Source organism: Neoarius graeffei, chromosome 1 (genome assembly GCF_027579695.1).
Source record: "Neoarius graeffei isolate fNeoGra1 chromosome 1, fNeoGra1.pri, whole genome shotgun sequence".
Lineage (NCBI taxonomy): Eukaryota > Metazoa > Chordata > Actinopteri > Siluriformes > Ariidae > Neoarius > Neoarius graeffei.
This window is the reverse complement of record NC_083569.1, coordinates 95,007,783-95,027,752: the sequence shown is the minus strand read 5'-3', so window position 1 is coordinate 95,027,752 and position 19,970 is coordinate 95,007,783. Positions and strand designations below refer to the sequence as shown.

The window sequence follows — 19,970 nt, the reverse complement described above, 5'->3', positions numbered from 1 at the left end:
AGAGGTGTCGGAGCGGGACCAGAATTTGGCTATAAATACGGGGAGAAATGGACCAGGAGCTCATTTGGAATTGAGCTGCCGTTGAGTTCAGACCTCATCTATATCGAATTTGCTCAAAGTTACAGTAAAACTGCATCACCATGGATGCTGAGAGACTTGCTATGATTGGTGCACTAGTCCAGCAGCAGAATCAGAACCTCCTCAGATTGCAACAAGCTGTTGACAGATTTTTTGATTTGATTTTATTCGATCATAATGTAAAATGAAGTACAAAATACATTACAATCAGGATTACACAAGAAAGCGCAAGCACTTATTTCCATTGTGGTCCCATTAAAACACGTAAAACAGCAATGGCAACGTTATGATTTGACTTAATATTGACTCACTGTACTATGTAAATGGTGAAAATAATAATAATAATAATAACAACCACAATAATAAAATCTCATTTCTCATCTCATTATCTCTAGCCGCTTTATCCTTCTACAGGGTCGCAGGCAAGCTGGAGCCTATCCCAGCTGACTACGGGCGAAAGGCGGGGTACACCCTGGACAAGTCGCCAGGTCATCACAGGGCTGACACATAGACACAGACAACCATTCACACTCACATTCACACCTACGGTCAATTTAGAGTCACCAGTTAACCTAACCTGCATGTCTTTGGACTGTGGGGGAAACCGGAGCACCCGGAGGAAACCCACGCGGACACGGGGAGAACATGCAAACTCCACACAGAAAGGCCCTCGCCGGCCCCGGGGCTCGAACCCAGGACCTTCTTGCTGTGAGGCGACAGCGCTAACCACTACACCACCGTGCCGCCCCAATAATAATAATAATAATAATAAATTGACTTAAATTGACTAGACTAGTAGACAATGAAAATGCATTGTATAGACTAGACTGGAATTTGATTATAAAATTTGATTTAAAAAAGTATGACTAGTACCTATGGATAACAATTATAAAGTAAAATGTTGTATATATTAATAGTAAATATTAAATGATGATTAAATAATGATAAAGATAATATAATAGCAAATAATAATAACATTAAGGAAAAGACAGCAAAAACAATGAAAATAGAAATAATCTGACGGACAGCAAACAATAAACAAAAAATAAAGTAATATGAATGATAATAAAAAAGTATAAAGTAATATAAATAATAATATTAATAACAAACAATTTTATAGATAAAAATATGATAAGATCAACTAAACAACAGTGAAAAAAGGGGAAAAGCTATACAGACAACAGAACAGTAATAAGATTTTTTAACTAGGAAAAAAAAAGAAGGAGAAGAGAGAGAAGAAGGAGAGACAGAGTTGTGTGGGTCAGACAGTGGATACTGAGAAGGCCTGAACATGGACTGTATGACAAGCTGATGGTGGAGCTTCTATCAAAAATCTATCAGAACTTGTATCAAAACGATCCGTTCAGCTCCGTAGTCACAAGCGGTATGCCGCTAAACCAACTTTATACCCCTGCCGAGCCAAAGACCGCATGCGCAGAACGCCGCTAAACCAACGCTCGCTACCGCTAAACCAACGCTAAAGCAACGCCGGCTTCAGCGGTGCACCACTAAGCCAACGCCCGTGTTTTCGATTTTTTTTCCCATTTTGTGCGCGGTGACAAGCATTGTCGAAATTCGGCCCCCCCTCCCTACCGTTCAAGGAACGCTCCAGCAAAGTTCGGGCGGTGTGACCGGGGCCTTATCAATCTATTTTCTAAAGCCAGCAAACCAATGGCTGGAATGAAACCGAATATACCAAGGGCTAGACAGTTGTCTAGTAACTAATCCATACTCTAATAAAAAACCTCTTGGAAGCGGCAGATAAGTCTTACCAATGGCTCTGGCTGAAGAGGGGTTACGCATAGCAGAGTACGCTACCTGGACACAAGTCGGGGCCTGATCACCCCCAGCTGGGTTGCCTGGGTGAGGGTGTCTGGTGTTAAGGCCCCAAACACCCAATGATCTCGGGAAACATTACTGACAATGTGTCCAGGTTGCACTACAGGTGTATTATAGAACCTGTTCAGCATGGCATCGCCATCGACTTCCAAGAAGAGGCTTGAGACAACTGGAAAGACAGTGGACAGCCCAGAGAGATGGGAATCAGTGCACTGAGGGTTAGAACCCCAAACTGCAGCTTTCATGAGGGAGCACCCAGAATTACGCTACAAAGAACCCTTCAACAATATTACCCCCTGGTGGGGATGAGCACCCCAACTAGACAGAGTTACCAGTAATGACCCAAGGAATGGATACAAGCATGAATGTAGTCTGCAGATGCAGCAAGGTCTGCAAAAACCCAAAGAGTCTGAAGATCCATCAGACCAAGATGGGCTGTTTGAGCAAGAAGCAAGTGGTGCAACGCACACTGCCAGTCTGTGACATGGCAGCTGGTGAGATGGAGGAGGAGCTTGGCCCAGAGCCACCCCACAGTGCCCCGCACCTCCAAGCACCAAATACACCAAACCCAAGCAGACCCTCAGAACAGTGTTGTGGTCAGCCGCGAACCTAGGAGTGAGATGGCATCAGTTTGACGAGGTAGCAGCAATACTAGATACAATAGCCAAAGAACATTGAGCACTCTCAGAGTCAGCATTGCTGTGGAGAGGTTCGGTGTCGAGGAACACCACACCACCAAGAATGTTTCGGCGCCAAAACCAAACAGACACGAGACCAAGATAATTCAACTTAGACAAGAGCTGAGGTCACTGAAGAACCAGTTCAAAAGAGCTTGAGAGGATGAGAAGACTGCCTCCGAGTTACACAAGGGCTATGAGAGGGAAGCTAACCACCCTTCGATGTGCTGAATGGCATAAAAGGAGGGGTAGGGAGAAAGCACGCAAGTGCAGCGCCTTATATGCAAACCCATTAGGATTTGCAAGGAAGCTGCTGCGCCAGAAGCACAGTAGATTCCCGTCATGCCCCAAGAAGGAGATCAACAGCCACCTTAGATGCACCTATAGCGATAGCTTAAGGGATCATGACCTTAGTCATCGTGCTTTCCTCATATGCCCACCTCTGCCCAGCATCCTGTTTGACATCGAGGAACCTACACTGAAGGAGGTCAGGGAGACCATCATGTCAGCAAGGGCATCTTTAGCCCTAGGCCCAAGTGGAGTTCCATAGAAGGTCTTCAAGCAATGCTCCAAATTTCTGGAACGCATCTGGAAGATCCAAAGGGTGGTCTGGAAAAGGGGGAGAGTACCAGAGCAGTGGAGATATGCAGAGGGTGTTTGGATTCCCAAAGAGGAGAATGCTAATAACATCGGGCAATTCAGAACTATCTCAGTCCTCAGTGTGGAATGCAAGATCTTCAAAGATAATTGCAAATCATCTCATGGATTTCCTCTTGAAAAAATTTTACATAGATATTTTGGTGCAGAAGGGAGGAGTTCCAGGTGTGTCCGGCTGTATGGAAAATACTAGGGTGGTAACGAAGCTGATCAGAGAGGCACAAGGGAGGAGGGGTGAATTGGCAGTGCTATAGCTGGACCTTATCATCCATGAACGCCCTGACTGTCACAACTACATCAGTGCCCGGATGCAGGTGGCTTTTGCAGGGGCTTGAGAGGCTCATCTCATGGGCAAGAATGAGCTTCAAGCCCAAAAAGTCCAGGTTGCTGGTCCTCAGGAAAGGAAGCATGACAATTTGTTTTTTTCTTGGAGACAACAAAATTCCATCACTTTCACAGAAGCCAGTCAAGAGTCTATGCAAGATCTTCACCAGTGAGCTAAAGGACGCAGCAGCATTAGAAGAAGCCAGCAACAACTCACTACCTGGTTTAGCACAGTGGACAGGTCAGGGCTCCCGGGAACATTTAAAGCCTGGATTTACCAACATGGAATCCAGCCCTGACTCCTCTGGCTGCTACTTATCTATGATGTGCCAACCACAAATGTTATAGGTCTTGAGAGAAAGATCAGGCAGTTTCTGCACAGATGGTTAGGCCTACCATGAGGTCTAAGCAGCATTGTCCTCTACAGGCACAACACCAAGTTGCAGCTGCTGTTCAGCAGTCTGGTAGAGTTCAAGGTAACCCGAGCCAGAGAAGCCCTGCTCCACAGAGACTACACTGCCCAAAGGTCTCCTTGGCCAGATGCAAGGTCAGAACAGGAAAGAAGGGGCACACACATGAGGCAGTCAAGTGGGCAGAGGAAAGGCTGCAACACAATGGTGACCAGTCGGGCTGGCCTAGGGAGCAGTACAACATCTCACTTTGGCAAAGCCAGTGGCAAGATCAACGTCATGTGCATACAGCAGGAGGTGCAAGCCAAAAAGGAGGAAGCTCACTACTGCAAGATGGTGGGCATGAGAAAGCAAGGAGCCTGGACCAAGTGGGAGCACACAGCAGGCCTCAAGCTCACCTGGGCGGAGCTCTGGAAGGCGGAAGCATTCTGCTTCGAATTATTGGTCCAGTCTGCATCCTGCCAAGCCCCACCAACCTGCACAGTCAGGGCCTGATGGAGTCACCCGCTTGTCAACTCTGCCAGCAGAGGGGAATGCTCTCATTAGCTGTCCAAAGAGTTTAGGAGAGGGAAGGTACCGGTGGCATTATGACCAAGTTCTCCATGCATTAGATATCATCTGTGCTGGCACCAACACCCAGTGAAGGCCACCATTATCTTTGTCTGAGAAAGGAAAAAGTCACGGCCCCAGCCAATATCCAGGGGTGGGTTACTCGCATCAGTGAGGAACTGGAAGCTCCTGGTGAACTTGGGGAGGTAACTTAGGTTCCTGGACATCATCACATACACCACACTCAGACATGACGTGGTCCTGATGTCTGGGGAATCCAGACAAGTGGTCTTGATTGAGTTGACCATGCCCTGGGAAGACCAGCTGGAGGAGGCTCAGGAGAGAAAGAGCCAAATATGCCGATCTGGTGGTTGACTGCCAGAGACAAGGGTGGAAGACCTGCTGTGAGCCTGTGAAGGTGGGATGTAGAGGGTTTGCAGGCCAATCCCTATATCAGGTCCTGGGTCTCTTGGGAATCTGTCGGCTGCAAAAGAAGGGCCATCAAAAACATCTTGAAAGCCACAAAGATGTCTTCCCGATTGCACTGGCTGAAGAGGGGTGACATGTGGCAGAGTACACTACCTGGACACAAGTCATGTAGCCCTGGTTAGGTCACCTGGGTGACGGTGTCTGATGTTAAGACCCAAAACACTTGATGACTTCAGGAAAGATCACTGACGATATGTCCCGCTTGCACTACAGGTGTATCATAGAACCATATTCTCAAAACCCAGTGGACTCCCTGTATAACTCGGACACGGTTTCAATTTTAAATTCATTTAACTAACTTAATTTCAACAACAGCTACCCTGTGAGCCAGTTCTGAACTAGCAAGCCAAGTGAAATTCATATCTGTACAGCAGGTCAGAGAAATGCTCAGGTTAGCTTCCAAACAACTTTAGCATAGTTACATGTATCCATAATTATGTTATAATTAGTTACCATATTCCTCGACATGACAATAAGACATGACTGGTGAAATGAAATGTTGGATCCAAATGAATAAAAGGCTGAGAGAAATGCTTTTTTTGCACTAAAACAGAATAGCAGTTAAATTCGGTGAGGTTTATTGAGTCCCTGCACAGAGGCAACTATTCTCTAAACCGCACGGTAGCGGATCTATTCACAGACAAAAGCTGAGTAAATTTAGCCCCTTTAGAACCACCTGCCAAGCAACCGGAAGTAGCAGACGGGAGCTGCGTGATGTCACGGGTGTGTGTCGGCCACAAACAACATGAGCGACCAAAGCGAGCAGGAATTTAGTGAGGGAGAAGCTTCAAGTTTTAGTAGTTTGTCAGTTCAAGTTGATGACGACGTACTGACAGAAGAAGTGGCCAGTGATGGGGAAGAAGAGAGGTATCGAACCATACCGATTTGAGCCAGAATTGTCCGATGAGAGCGGGGTCAGTGACCGTGACAATGATGAACCCGAGGACGATCATGAAGACCGGTTTGCAAATATGGAATGGTAAGCTTTCCAAAAAGGTTCTTAGAATTAGAACAAACTTTTAAAAAAAGACTAAAGATGATATGCTAGCCTAGTACAGCTACAGCTGACAGTCTTCAGTTCAACTTTTCCGTGGCCGTGCATAGTCTATTGCTGGCTTGCCATTGCAGCATTGCAACGAATCTAAGATAAAGCAGGTCTGATATTATATATACTTTTTTACAATTATTATTGCTACATATAAATTTATATAACAGTAAAAAATTAAAACTGTAGGAAAATGTGCAATGCTAGGGATAAAGATCAAAGGAATATTACTTGATTAAAATGAAGTCCATGGCCTCATTAACAGCTCTGGAGTCAGAGGTGTAACACAGAGACTTCAGTGACTCCCATTTACCCCTTTTCCACCAAATCAGTTCCAGGGCTGGGTCGGGGCCAGTGCTGGTGCTGGTTCACAACTCATTCAACTCGCGAGCCAGCTGAGAACCAGTTTGCTTTTACATAGCTCGCGGTGCTAAGGGAAGCCACGTCATTACGTCGCTGTATATGTCAGTTACGTCGCTGTATACGTCAGTTACGTTGCTACGTTTGCATAAACCTTGGCGCGAATATTGAACCAAAAACAACACAGAAGAAGCAGCAGCAACAACAATAATAATAATAATGGATGACTTCGCGTTTGTACAGCTGCTGCTTCTCGTCGCTTAAAAATGGCGATCTTTCGCGGTCTTGTTATTGTTGTTGGTCTTAACAACTCCGCCCCCCCCGCTGACATAAGCGGTTCTTTCCTCTGGCCCAGCAGAGAGTTGGTGCTAGCCTGGAACCGGTTTTTCTGGCCCCAGAGCCAGTTCTTTGTCAGTGGAAACAGAAAACCCGGTTCCAAATTAAGCACTGGCCTCGAACCAGCCCTGGAACTGCTTTGGTGGAAAAGGGGCATCTGTGAGTGTATCTGTAAATCCACAAAGCAGTAGACTACTGGCACAACTATACCTAGTTTGTAAACAGGGAGCCACTGATATTAATACTCAGAATTTTGTAACCAACTGTGCTGTAACAGTTGTACAGTTTACTACTTCAATGTAGACTATTGACAACTGGTAGGCCTACTACTACTACTACAGTAGACTGAGTAGTGTACCACGGACTGGCAGTAGCCCACCCAGTAAAAGCGCGACCGGGGGTGTGGGGGGTTGGATGACTGGAAGTTGAAGATGCATTCCTCAAGTTAGTAGTATTACAGTATGTTGGAAACAAAATGCTTTGCAGTTCATTGTAGCAAAGTCTTGACTAATTAGTGATTACCTTTATTTTTTGGGAAAAGGAACAGGGCCACTCCCTCCACGGCATTTGTGTTGCTGCACCCGGCAGCGATGCATCGCTTTCCGGGCGCGTTCCCTTTTTTCTCTCTCCCCTTTCTTCTCCACAACAGTCGTAGACTGTAGTTTAATGATTTGTCTCTCTATGTCGGGTTCTGTCGCAAGTTTCCGTCAAAATGAATGCAACCTAGCAGAGTCGGACAGAAGTGGGAAAACTGCCGGTAAAACCACTCACACTCGTGATGTCACGTGAAAGCCAGCTAATAATGGTGACATTTCCCTTGGCAGGAAATTTAAACTCGACAAATTCTGAATGTTCCTGAAATTCACGACGTGGGCTTCAATGATAAGTTTTCAGTGTCGGGACCTGTACTATTATTATCCAAGGGAGAAAGGGGTACAATTCTCTCAGCCTTTAAATAAATGTATTGGAAGCAGAGCACAAAGAAGGTGAGGTATGCTAAAAGACTAATGATGAAAGAAAACTAATTGGCAACCTTCAGTGCACTTTTTTTTTTCCTCCACAAACAAAGAAGAGCTACTAGAATGTGTACCTGGATTACAGAATTTGGAAAAGCCAGTAGCCCATAAGGCTTCTACATTTATCTACAATTTGTCCACCCTGACACGCAACAGCACATACCAACTCGATCTCCACTGGCGCTGAAGCTGCATCCTCTTGTTTGATTTTTCTGTCGTGACTATAAATGTGCAGAAAAAAAATTGTTTAGAAAGCCTTAAGGTTAGTATTCAAGCAGTACGATTAAATAATATCTGATTTACTGATCCGTATAACAATTATGCTACATTCGGATCCTTTTATTAATATGGGTAAACTATGAAGAGCTTCTATTTTCTGCTTTCTTCATTCGTGAATTGACCCATTTACTCAAATCACTGGAAATACATTATTTTCCCAAATCTTACAGTAGTCAGTTAATGAATATCAGTAAATCAAACCATAAAATAGATTACACTTCACCCTTTTGCTTTGTACAATGCAGTCATAAGACTCTACAAGAACATATAGTTTACCACAGAGGCCTGCAAGTGCAAAAAACACAACCCAAAAAGGCAACAGTAAAATAATAATAATAATAATAATAATAATAATAAGCAAGAGGAAACCAAGATAAGAGCAAAACCATTACGGCAAAACCAAAAGCCAAAACCAAAAACCACAACTTTGTGGGGAGAACAGAATGAAATTGAAAAAGGTACAACAAAACCAAAAACATCACTGAAAGGTGAAAACACAGCAGCAAAACTAAATCCATACCAACCTTAACATTAAATCAACAGGAAAAAAAATATGTACTTATTGAACATCACATGCTCATTGCTGATTGGCTGCAGCACACGTCTGTCAGTGAGTCGACAGCAAACAGACAACTGGAGAATGCTTTCCAGTAAGAGGAATTATGAGCCCAAAATCAATCTACTGATGCTTTTCATGCTTATTTTTTATCCAGGACTTTCATGTGTCATTTTATAGACGCTGTCCATGTTACACAGCATTAAAACCTGTATAAAGGAGTTGGGTTAATCAGTAGAAATAGTGTGTGTCTAGACTTCAGACCAAAGAAAGTACAATTTGTTCTCCTTGTGATTCGAGCAACATGTAAATGTTCAATAAGGATCCCCACACACACACTTTTTTTTTTTTAGCTCATGCTGAGGTGGTTTTGGTTTCACTTTCGGTTTGTGTTTTTGCACTTACAGGCCACCATAGTTCACACTAACAATTCTCCTTCAGTTTAATTTCCACTGAAACACCACTGTAAACAGCCTGCTTAATAAAACAATAAAGCAGTTAGCAAAAGTTATTCTTTACACCAAAACACAATGTGAGGCAGCGTTTTAGGATTACCTCCCTGAAGCTTCATCCGTTGATGTCCAATCTGCTCTTGCTGCAGCTGGCAAGCACATTAGGTTTGAAAAGCTGTAAAAGCAAAAGAACAGATTTCACTAGAGCAGTTTGTAAATGTCAGATGTCTACCACATGTGAAATGAATCCCTTATTTTAATGCTGACAAGCTTTGTGCCTCTCCTTGCTGTATGCCCTTTCTTATGCACACAGCCTTCATTCATCTTCGGTGGTTACAAGTGTTTTTTACAAAGCAAGCACAGCATCAGCTTTCAGACTCCTCAAGTCTCTCCAGCACTGAGAAGCCACACCACTGCTCACTCTTGTTTTCCTTCATGCTCAGTCAAATCCCTTCCTGGACACTTTTTTCCTCTGTGATCTCTATTCTCAAGTGTTTTGTAGTGTAAGCCACTGTCAGTTACAGCTGAAACCGAAGTTTTAACCAAACCACAGCTTGCTCTGCCGTTGCTTCCAGGGTTCCCGCTGGCGCTCGTCACACTAGTCATTGATGAATATAATCCATCAGTGACGAAGAGAAAATTACTAGCAGTCATCACAGTGACGAATGTATTTGTCATTTATCATAAGTCATTTTTTATAAAAATAAGATGACCTTTTATTATCCCACAAGGGGAAATTTACATTGTAACAGCAACAAAAAATAGAAAGAAAAGAGATAAGGCAGTGAAGAAGTAGCGCAAAAAGTATACAAAAAAAGGTAGAAAAAGAAACTGCAAATTTAAAGATAAAAATTGACAAATTTGCATAAATTTATAGGTTTGCAGATATACAGTTAACATAAGTGTATTACACAGGTGGTATTGCACGTGTACGTATTGCACAGGTAGTATTGCACAGGTAAGTAGGTATATTGCACAGGAGCCATTTTAACAGTGTGTAGCTAGCAGTTTGTTGTAAAGTACTGATGCTGATAGTCAGTGAACACAGTATACATTTAGAGGAGTCTCTATGGATGTAGAGTGATCTGGATAGTATTGTTCATTATTGTGAGGAGTGTCTGGTGCTGTGCTTGGTGAGGTGCCGGTTGTACAGTCTCATAGCAGTAGGGAGGAAGGAACTGCTTTGAAATCCCTCCACAGATCCCTTCGTTTGCCGAAACCCAGCCCCACTGAAGAGACGGCGGGAAGCCAGAGTGTAAACAATGAGCACATGCTTGTGACCAATAAAAATCGACTACAGGTAATGACCAAATGAGCGCCAAGCTTTTGACAAATCATAGTGCGTCTTAATCAGCCTGGTGTGGTGGCGTAATTATCTCTGCGTGAACCAAACAATAGCACATTCTAAGCTGAAGTAGTTTTTTGGGTGAGCTTCTTCAAGCACTGAAGATGGTTTAAGGGCCGAAACAGCCACAGGGGAGGCATGCTCAGAGCCCCAACTGTCCGCGAGCACATCGGACAGTGTCGGTAATACAGGGATTGGTGTAATAAAAAAACTGCCAAAGTGAAAGTGCTGTCAGCCGGCAAGTGACAGAAGGGCTTTATGTTTCAGGCAGCGTGGCATGTAGAGTTCCCTCAGCGGACGTATGATGTAAAATGCTGTGTCACTCTGTGCTCGGTTCATAAATCGACAGCAAATTCAGATTCCTTCATTGTTCCAAGACTCTTATCAACTCTGTTCAATTGTAAGTCATGTTTTGTGTTGAAGGGTAAGGGGAATCCTAATATCTCTTTTGGACAATTCCCTGCTAAAATAGCCTGAAATAAGGTTTATTTTAGCTTGATGGTGCACAGGGTGCCCAAAATCAAGACTTAGAGGGTGGAGTGGAGCCCAAATTTGGCCTGTATTTGGACAAGTATTTGAATTGTGCCAGTTTGGGTGTTATAAACCTGTATTAAGTCCACTTTGATAAGTCAGTAACTAAGAAAAAAAAAAAACGCAGACCAACCCTATATCCGAAATCACTCCCTACTCACTACATAGTGAGGTTGCTATTTTGTAGTGCTGTCTGAATGTATAGTGAGAATTATTACACCTTATATAGCGCACTCAAAGCATCCCACAACACATCACGAAAAGTAGCATATAACCGATGGTCACTAACCAAGCAATATATACCATCATGCATTGCAGTTGCGCTGAAAGGAGAAAAAGTGTGTTGGGGTATAAATAGACAGAGTAAGAAATACGTTAAAAATGGACATTCAATTACAATTAAAAATAGTAAGAGAATACAAAATAAGCTAAAATACAAGAATAAAAGTTACAGTACAGAGCAAGGAATGGGGTAAATCCACCTCAAATCACCAGATTTCAGAAAATGTTCCCAACTGGCCATATCCGATTTGCTTCATACTTTCACAAACCAATGTTATCATTCCCAGTAAACACCGTACAAAATTTCAACCTTATATCTTTATTTGGTTTTAAGATATTGGGGCTTTAAAAATGGGGCATGGCACTGATTTTACTGTAAAAACGAGTGGTACAGAAAAAGGTACTAAGTTTAATAAGTCATTACTTTCGAACTATTCATGCTAGATGCATCAAATTTTCATTAGTTGTTCTTAGGTACGAGATGTCTTGAAATACTATAAAAGAAGATCCACAGTTGCATATTTGTCAGTTTAAAGCTTGCTGAAATTTGTTTAAAAAAAAAAAACTCATTTGTGCTTTGGGGCAGTTTTGGTCCTCTGTATTTCCACACTGAAGCATCAGATCTTTCAAATTTTGGTATTTATTTCTCATGTTATAGTGCTATTTTAGTGACCAAGTATTTTTCTAAAAGAAATAAAATTCTGATTTATGAGGCATTAAAAATGAAAATAATTTCACGCCTATATTTCAAATGCATATTGGTCATGTATGACAAGGTCTACCATAAAAAGAATTATAGCACTGGAAAGAGCATGTCTTCATTAATATATTCACAAAATATGAAGTTGGTATCTTGAACCAAACTATATTTATTAAGCTATCAAATACGCCATGTTTCACCACAAACAGAAATGTAAAATACAGAGCCACTGTACTTAAAATACAATCACAAAAAATTGTATCAGAGAACTAACATTTGTATTTTAGGTCTAAATATTCAGCTTATCTTTATTTTGAAAGTCTTACCGTACCCAGTTCTACAATTTAAACAAACTACAGTGTCAGTAGAAGCAACTGTATCTAGATAGCAAGTAGAAGCACACAACTATGTGTTTCTGAAAGATACTAATAATACTTTTTCCTCCCCCCCAAAAAAAAAAAAATCTGTCCTTCTGAGTTACATGTCAATCCTGGGATCGAGGTGCTGACCTCTTCTGCTCCTTGGACTTGCCTGATCCATCCTGGTGCCCTGTGTCTGGTTGGAGTCTCATTACATCACTCCTGTGGAGGACGGCCCCATGAGGACAGTTGAAAGTCACACTTGGAAGCCGCTCTGGACTCTTACAGTAATGCTTTTATGGCTGAGGACTACAGTTGACTTGCTAACTTTAGGACTGCAGTTGTCATGAACAGTTTTGCACTCAAGTTTCCATCAATGAAGAGTTTATAACATCAACGAAACATACTTCATGTTAAAACTGTTAATGTTATAGTCATGTTGTCTGTTGTTGCCCAAATGAGGATGGGTTCCCTTTTGAGTCTGGTTCCTCTCGAGGTTTCTTCCTCATGTCGTCGGAGGGAGTTTTTCCTTGCCATCGTCGCCACAGGCTTGCTCATTGGGGATAGATTAGGGATAAAATTAGCTCATGTTTTAAGTCATTCAAATTCTGTAAAGCTGTTTTGCGACAATGTTTATTGTTAAAAGCGCTATACAAATAAACTTGACTTGATATATTAAAAATCTATGAATTTATCAATTTCCAGGTTTTTATGTATTACTTGGCGTGTATACCATATGCCTTGAAACGGCATTTCCGTCTGTAGCAAAACATGGCGTATTTGATTTTTTAATTTTATTTTTATTTATTTATTTATTTATTTATTTATTTTTACAGTTTTCAACAAGCTATAAACTGACAAATATGCAACTGTGGATTTTCTTTAATTGTAGTTAAAGACATTTAGTCCCCAAGAACAACTCCTGAAAATTTGATGCATCTAGCATGAATAGTTCAAAAGTAATGGCTTATTGAACTTAGCATCTTTTTCTGTACCACTCGTTTTTACAGTAAAATCAGTGTCACACCCCATTTTTAAAGCCCCAGTATCTCAAAACCTAATAAAGATAGAAGGATGAAATTTTGTATGGTGTTTACTGGGAATAACAACATTAGTTTGTGAAAGTACAGTATGAAGCAAATCGGAGATGGTCAGTCGGGAAACCTCCGGTGATTTCATATGGACTGAATCAATCATGATTCACTGCCGTTCAATCATCAAATTTGATTTAATTTAAAAAAAAGCCTCAAATTTGATTTAATAAAAGGCAGCAGCAAAGAAGTAAGTATTCAGCCTTGATTTAAAAGAACTGAAAGATGCAGCAGACACAAAGTACCTTGTATTTATTAATGTGGGAAATACGCTCAGTATCATAAAAATGCATGCATGTATTTATTATTTTGAAAACCCACCAGCCTGTTTTAATTGTGGCATGTTTTAATTGTGCGACTGTAACGACGCAATTAACAGCATGACGGAGTAGTGCCCAAAATGTGTGCGCACGTGCGTGGGGGGGGGGGGGGGGGGGGGTTTCTCCATTTTATCAATGAGCTCACTATATAGTCCTCTATATAGTAATTCCCTATGTAGGGAGTAGTGAATGAGTGATTTCGTACACAGGGACAGCGAAGAAAATTTCTTTTACTTGATTTTTCAAGGAAAAAAGTAGAGAATATTTTTCAGAGCCCAGGGGGAACCCTGTGCTTCCACAGGGTGTATTATTAATCCAAGGTGTCAGTTCATTTTTTTCCATAAAATGGGAACTGATTGGTTAATACAGTTGCTAAAATGTTTAATTTCTGATCATAGACTCTGTGAAAGTCACAGAGCCGGACAGCTGACACGTGTGTGTATGCAGTAAGCCTGCTGCAGCATCTTATTTTGGCTTGTGAACATGCATGTTAAAAGTCGACCGCATTTTAATTTCATAAAATGGGTGAAATTTAGTTCCTTCTAAAATTTGGTCATTGTGATATGTTTATTTTTGTAATATCTTTAAAAAAAAAAAACCCAGGCCATTCTGTGGCTGGTAAGTTATTTAATTTGAGGGGATTCCCTAGCAAATGTGCATGAAATTGCTCGCTTCACACAGTCAAGCAGACAGAGGAAGCCCATGTGCGCATGCGCAGGTTTACCCGAGTTGTCATCATCGTCTTCATCTTTTGGGTTTTATGTCAGCTGGCATCCACAGTGTTGCATTACTGCCATCTACAGGTTTACCTTTGATCGTGCACTGACAGTTGCATCATTCTGTCGCTAAACGAACAGCTGGTCACACCGGGGTGCTCGCTGACTGCCAATATTTATTAGTTTGGTCCTGCGTTTCCTTTCCTTCATACATAACATAACGTCTTTTCTTCTCACTTTCCATTACTGTAGTCGGTCTTTTATGTTTCATTCGCACACTCGCATCCGCCATTGTTCTCTCCTGTTTCAAACTTATATCCCACAACGCCTTGCGTGAATGGGGAAAGCCCACGTCACGCATGACGTCACACCCTGTGTCCGAAATCGCTCCCGACTCACTATATAATAAGGACACCATTTTGTAGTGCTGTCCAAAACGATAGTGAGGATTATTACACCCTATATAGTGCATTCAAAGTATCCCACAATGCATCACGAAAAGTAGTGTACAACTGATGGTCACTAACCAAAGCAATATATCCCATCATGCATTATGGTCCCATCATGCATTGCAGTCCCATCATGCATTGCAGTCACGCTGAAAGAAGTCAAATTAAAAGCCTCAAATTTGATTTAATAAACTGCAGCGGCAAAGAGGAAATTATTTCAGCCTTGATTTAAAAGAACTGAAAGATGCAGGTACTTTGTACTGATTAATGTGGGAAATGCGCTCAGTATAATATGTATTTATCACAAAAACACATGCATATTATTTTGAAAACCCACCAGCCGACTGATCCGGCACGTTTTAATTGTGCAACAGCAATGATGTGAATACCAGCGGGACGGAGTAGTGTCCGAAAGCGTTTTTTCATTTCATCAATGAGCTCACTCATAGTAATTCCCTATATAGTGAGTAATGAACAAGTGAGCGATTTCGGACACAAGGATGGTGAAGCAAGAAAAAAAATAGCGGAGAATTTATGGCCACGTGTCTCTAAATTCATTAATTGTTCTTTTAGGTGGAAAAAAGTAATAAAATTGGAAGTCTGGGATTCGAATTCAGTAGCTTTCAGTCCACTAAACAAAAATAACTGGGTGTCAGGTTTTATGACCTAAACATGAAAAATCTGAAAGGCAGTCTACCTTTAACGATACCATGAAAATAAAAGGATGGCGCACACCTTTTACATGTAGTCTACAGTGCAGTCCGGGAATACAGTATGTTATTGCGTCGATGCACGAAGTTCCGGCGCCCTGTAAAACCCAGTGTTCTCCACGGGTGCTTTTAAAGTGGTGCACCGCCACATTATAATTCTGGCCCGCCACCCTTCCCGTGGCCAAAAAAAAAACAAAACCCATGAGTATACACCAAATAAATCATAAAGTACTCACTTTATTATAATTTTATAACTATTTAACATGCAGAAGACCATTAAATGAATGCATACAGGGCGACATGAAGTAGCCACGCGATTGCAATAGAAAAACATCCAGCCGGCTGCATATAGATTGTGACCCAGATTTCTGCAGATTGAGGTCTATCCCTGCGTTACACTACATCGCACCACATTACACTATACTGACACATAGTAACGCTGGAAGCTACAAGCTGCAGCTAGCCAGCAGCTAAATAGCTTTTCGGGTGTTTGTAGCGCTATCGTGCAATGGTTATGCTTATCTTTCGTCTTTTCCGACCGTACACAGTTATAGTAATCATTAGGGTGCATCAGTTGCCCTCACTTTCAGAAAATCTGATGCATTTTTGTTTGGGTGTTCCTTTTCACCAATTAAGACATCCTGTAAAAATTTTTGACCATATTCAAAAGTCTAATGGTGGCACCATGAGGTTCATTTTTTGCCAAAAAACACTTATTTTATGTTTTCGCATAAGGTTTGAATCACAATGTTGGACTCCATTTATTGATTTCTTGTGACCCAGAGATCATGTTAAGAACCTTTGCAAGGGATTGAGAAACATTAATGTGATTCATAATACATTTGTATTGTTTAAAAGTAGTTGTACAATGATTCAATGAACAGCTAAAACTCAAACTGTGCTTGTTAATATATTTAGAATATGTACTAAAAATGTGGATCTAAGATATTTGGTATACTCTATAAGGTGCCATAATGTTTCATGAAAAGTGATTGAAATTTTGTCATAAATAGCAGCTTTTTCCATAACTTTGAGCTCCTGGTGCCACCATTAAACTTTTGAATTTTGTCAAAATATTTCACCCAGTGTGTTTTCTTACCAAAAGGAACATATAAACATAAATGCATCATGATCGGAGGAACTTTTCATTTTTAGGGGGCAACTGATGCACCCTAGTAATCATATAACAGCACACACACACACTAGTTAAGTTCAGGTCTTTTATTTTACGTATCTGTGATTGTGTAGGCGAGGGCTGCATTTTCCCGTTGCTTCCCTGTGGTTGTTTACTGCAGGACTTCCAGGTTCCTGGGTCAAAGGACCTGAACTATGGAGGCCGGGGTGGCTTAGTAGTGCCAGTCTCGGGCACGCGCACCAGCTTATGCATGCATTAGAGTGGTTTCATCCAATTAACATTAATTATGTGTATTGTAAAAAAAAAAAGGATGCATTTACTGTAATTGGGTATTTTGTTTATGAATTATAGAGATTATTGGCAATATAAAGTAATTGGTATCTTCCAGTGGGTGAGGACAGGCCACTATATCTAGCTCTCTGAAGGGAGGTGGATTAGTTGGGTCATGGGCAATGTTTGTTATGTAACAGTCCTGTAATGTGCATGTAATCAGGCGGTGCAAACATAGTGCATTACAGTATTTTGTTTTGTAGACAAAGTATTTTGTAGGCAAGCATCACTGCGTGGTACAGAGGCTGCAGTGCCTCCTGCCGGAAGACTCTGCGACGTATAGTGAACACGGCCAGCAAGATCAACGGTACCCCTCGGCCCTCCCTTACGGACATCTATCACTCCCGTCTCACCCGCAGAGCCATCAGCATTGCTGGTGATACCTCCCACCCTCTTCAGGGAAAAGGTACCAGAGCCTCCAGACCCGCTCCACAAGACTGCTGAACAGCTTCCTCCACCAGGCTATCAGGATGCTGAACTCTGTCCACTACCTACCCCCTACCCCTGCTCTGTAACACATTCATTCACACAAGAAACTCTATCTCATCCGTTTGCACATCACACCACAAACATTAGCATTACTGCTGTATCCGCTGCTATTGCCCATTTGCACTACTGTTCATATACACCTCATAAGCTGCTCTTCTAAGCACCTTCTCCATTACAGATATTGTACTGTGCACAGTGCACTACTGCTATTTTGTACATTGTTTGACTTTAGAGTGTATTTTTATCTATATTTATATATACTGTTTTTCTGAATATAATTTTTTTGGCATCTTTATCTGTTTTTACAAGTAAGGTGAGAGAGAAATGGCATTTCGATTCTCCTATATGTCCTGGATATATAGTGAATTGACAGTAAAAATCTTTGAAATCTCTTTTGTTGCAATAATTACTTGAACTTTTATTATTATAATTTATTTTGTGTAAAATTTCTGCTGCTACTTTGGGAAACCGGACCCAATAAAACATCTTGTATTAAAAGTTCTATCTTTGGTCATTGTCCATCAGATGATATGGACAGTAAGAACGTGTTAATTTTTTGTAAAATGATTTTAACAATGATTTGCATTTCCTGTCCGTTTATTGGCCAGTTTCACTGTCAAAAAAGCCCAAAGTCTGTCAGCGTCAGGAGGACTTCGCCCCCCTGGGCCCCCCACCAGGGCTCCGCCCCTGGACCCCACTAGCCCCCAGACCCCTGCCACCACATTTTATTTTTGAAAAGTGGAGAACCCAGTTATTATTTTATTTTTTTTCACCTTCTTAGTTACTGACTTATCAAAGTGGACTTAATACAGGTAAGTTACCAGCCAAACTGGCAAGAACGTGTTAATTTTTTGTAAAATGATTTTAACAATGATTTAGCATTTCCTATGCATTTATTGGCCAGTTTTACTGTCAAAAAAGCCCAAAGTGCGTCAGCTTCAGGGGGACCCTCCGCCCCTGGACCCCATTGGGGGCCTAAGTGGCCCCCAAACCCCTGCCACCACTTTTTATTTTTGAAAAGTGGAGAACCCTGTTATTATTGTTTCCCCTTCTTAATTACGGACTTATCAAAGTAGACTTAACACAGGTTTATATCAAACAAACTGGCAAGAATGTGTTAATTTTTTGTAAAATGATTTTAACAATGATTTGCATTTTCTATCCGTTTATTGGCCAGTTTCACTGTCAAAAAAAGCTCAAAGTCCGTCAACTTCAGGGGGACCCCCAATGGGGCTCCGCCCCTGGACCCCATTGGGGGCCCCTGCCACCACATTTTATTTTTGAAAAATGGAGAACCCTGTTATTATTTTTCCCCCTTTTAGTTACTGACTATCAAAGTGGACTTAATACAGGTTTATACCAGACAAACTGGCAAGAATGTGCTAATTTTTTGTAAAATGATTTTAACAATGATTTGCATTTTCTATCCGTTTATTTCACTGTCAAAAAAGCCCAAAGTCTGTCAGCGTCAGGGGGACTTCGCCCCCCCCCACGGCTCCGCCCCTGGACCCCACTGGCCCCCAGACCCCTGCCACCACATTTTATTTTTGAAAAGTGGAGAACACTGAAAACCTAAGCTAGGCCCGACTATTAAATATAAGTTTATACCATAAGCTATTCAGCTCAATCCCACAGAACAATTTATTTTATTTCTTTAAACGTTATTCATGAAATTAAAAACAAAAACTACTGGTATATCTCGGTATCTGCAATACTTTTATTTATTTTATTTATTTATCTTTAGGAAAGGGAAGTCTGATTACCCTAATCATCAGTAGTTATTATCTCATGCTTGTGTATGATATATGGACAGTCAGGCCTAAGTTTATAATTCAAATGAAACATTTAAATTTTATATTTTGTTGTGGTTCTGCATGTCATCTCTCACCTGTCTAACAGATAGCGGATAAATCTTTCGTGTGTTTCAAAGCCGAATTTCACCCTCAGATCCTCCCACCGTCTCCGCTCATCACCGATATTTATTAATTTGGTCCTGCGTTTCCTCTCCTTCGCAACACAGCGCCTTCTCTTCTCGCTTTCCGTCACTGTCGCCGGTCTTCCACGTTTCCTTCGCACAACGTCCTCCATTGTTCTGTCCTGTTGTAAATCTGTATCCCACAATGCCTTGCGCGAACAGGGACCGCCCACTGAGCTCGATATAAACTCTAGAGAGCTCATTGGCTCATCAGAAAGAAGCCATTTGGCCGCCATCTTACCACTCACACCGCGTGTATTTGGCTTATACATTAAAGCGACGTATCGGATCAAACTTACTCAAAGAAAAGTATCTCCTGACTTTTTTTTCTCTTTAATAGAATAGAATAGAATAAATCTTTATTGTCCACCAAGGTGGAAAATTATCTTTGGCTCACCATCATACAACATACACATACTTGACAACCTAGGCGGCACGGTGGTGTCGTGGTTAGCGCTGTCGTCTCACAGC

At 41.6% G+C, this 19,970-nt stretch overlaps 1 protein-coding gene across 1 annotated transcript in view; it reads right to left on the bottom strand.

Moving 5' to 3' along the window:
• Positions 1-19,633, bottom strand: part of LOC132872680 (zinc finger protein 354C-like) — a 31,094-nt gene extending 11,461 nt beyond the window's left edge. Inside the window, exons 1-3 of the mRNA XM_060907696.1 lie at positions 19,413-19,633; positions 9,171-9,242; positions 7,944-8,001 (exon numbers count right to left, since the gene is read on the bottom strand). Coding sequence (XP_060763679.1) covers positions 7,944-8,001; positions 9,171-9,242; positions 19,413-19,612 — 330 coding nt within the window. The 5' untranslated portion in view covers positions 19,613-19,633. The remainder of the gene's footprint in view (positions 1-7,943; positions 8,002-9,170; positions 9,243-19,412) is intronic.
• Between the last annotated feature and the right edge of the window lie 337 nt (positions 19,634-19,970).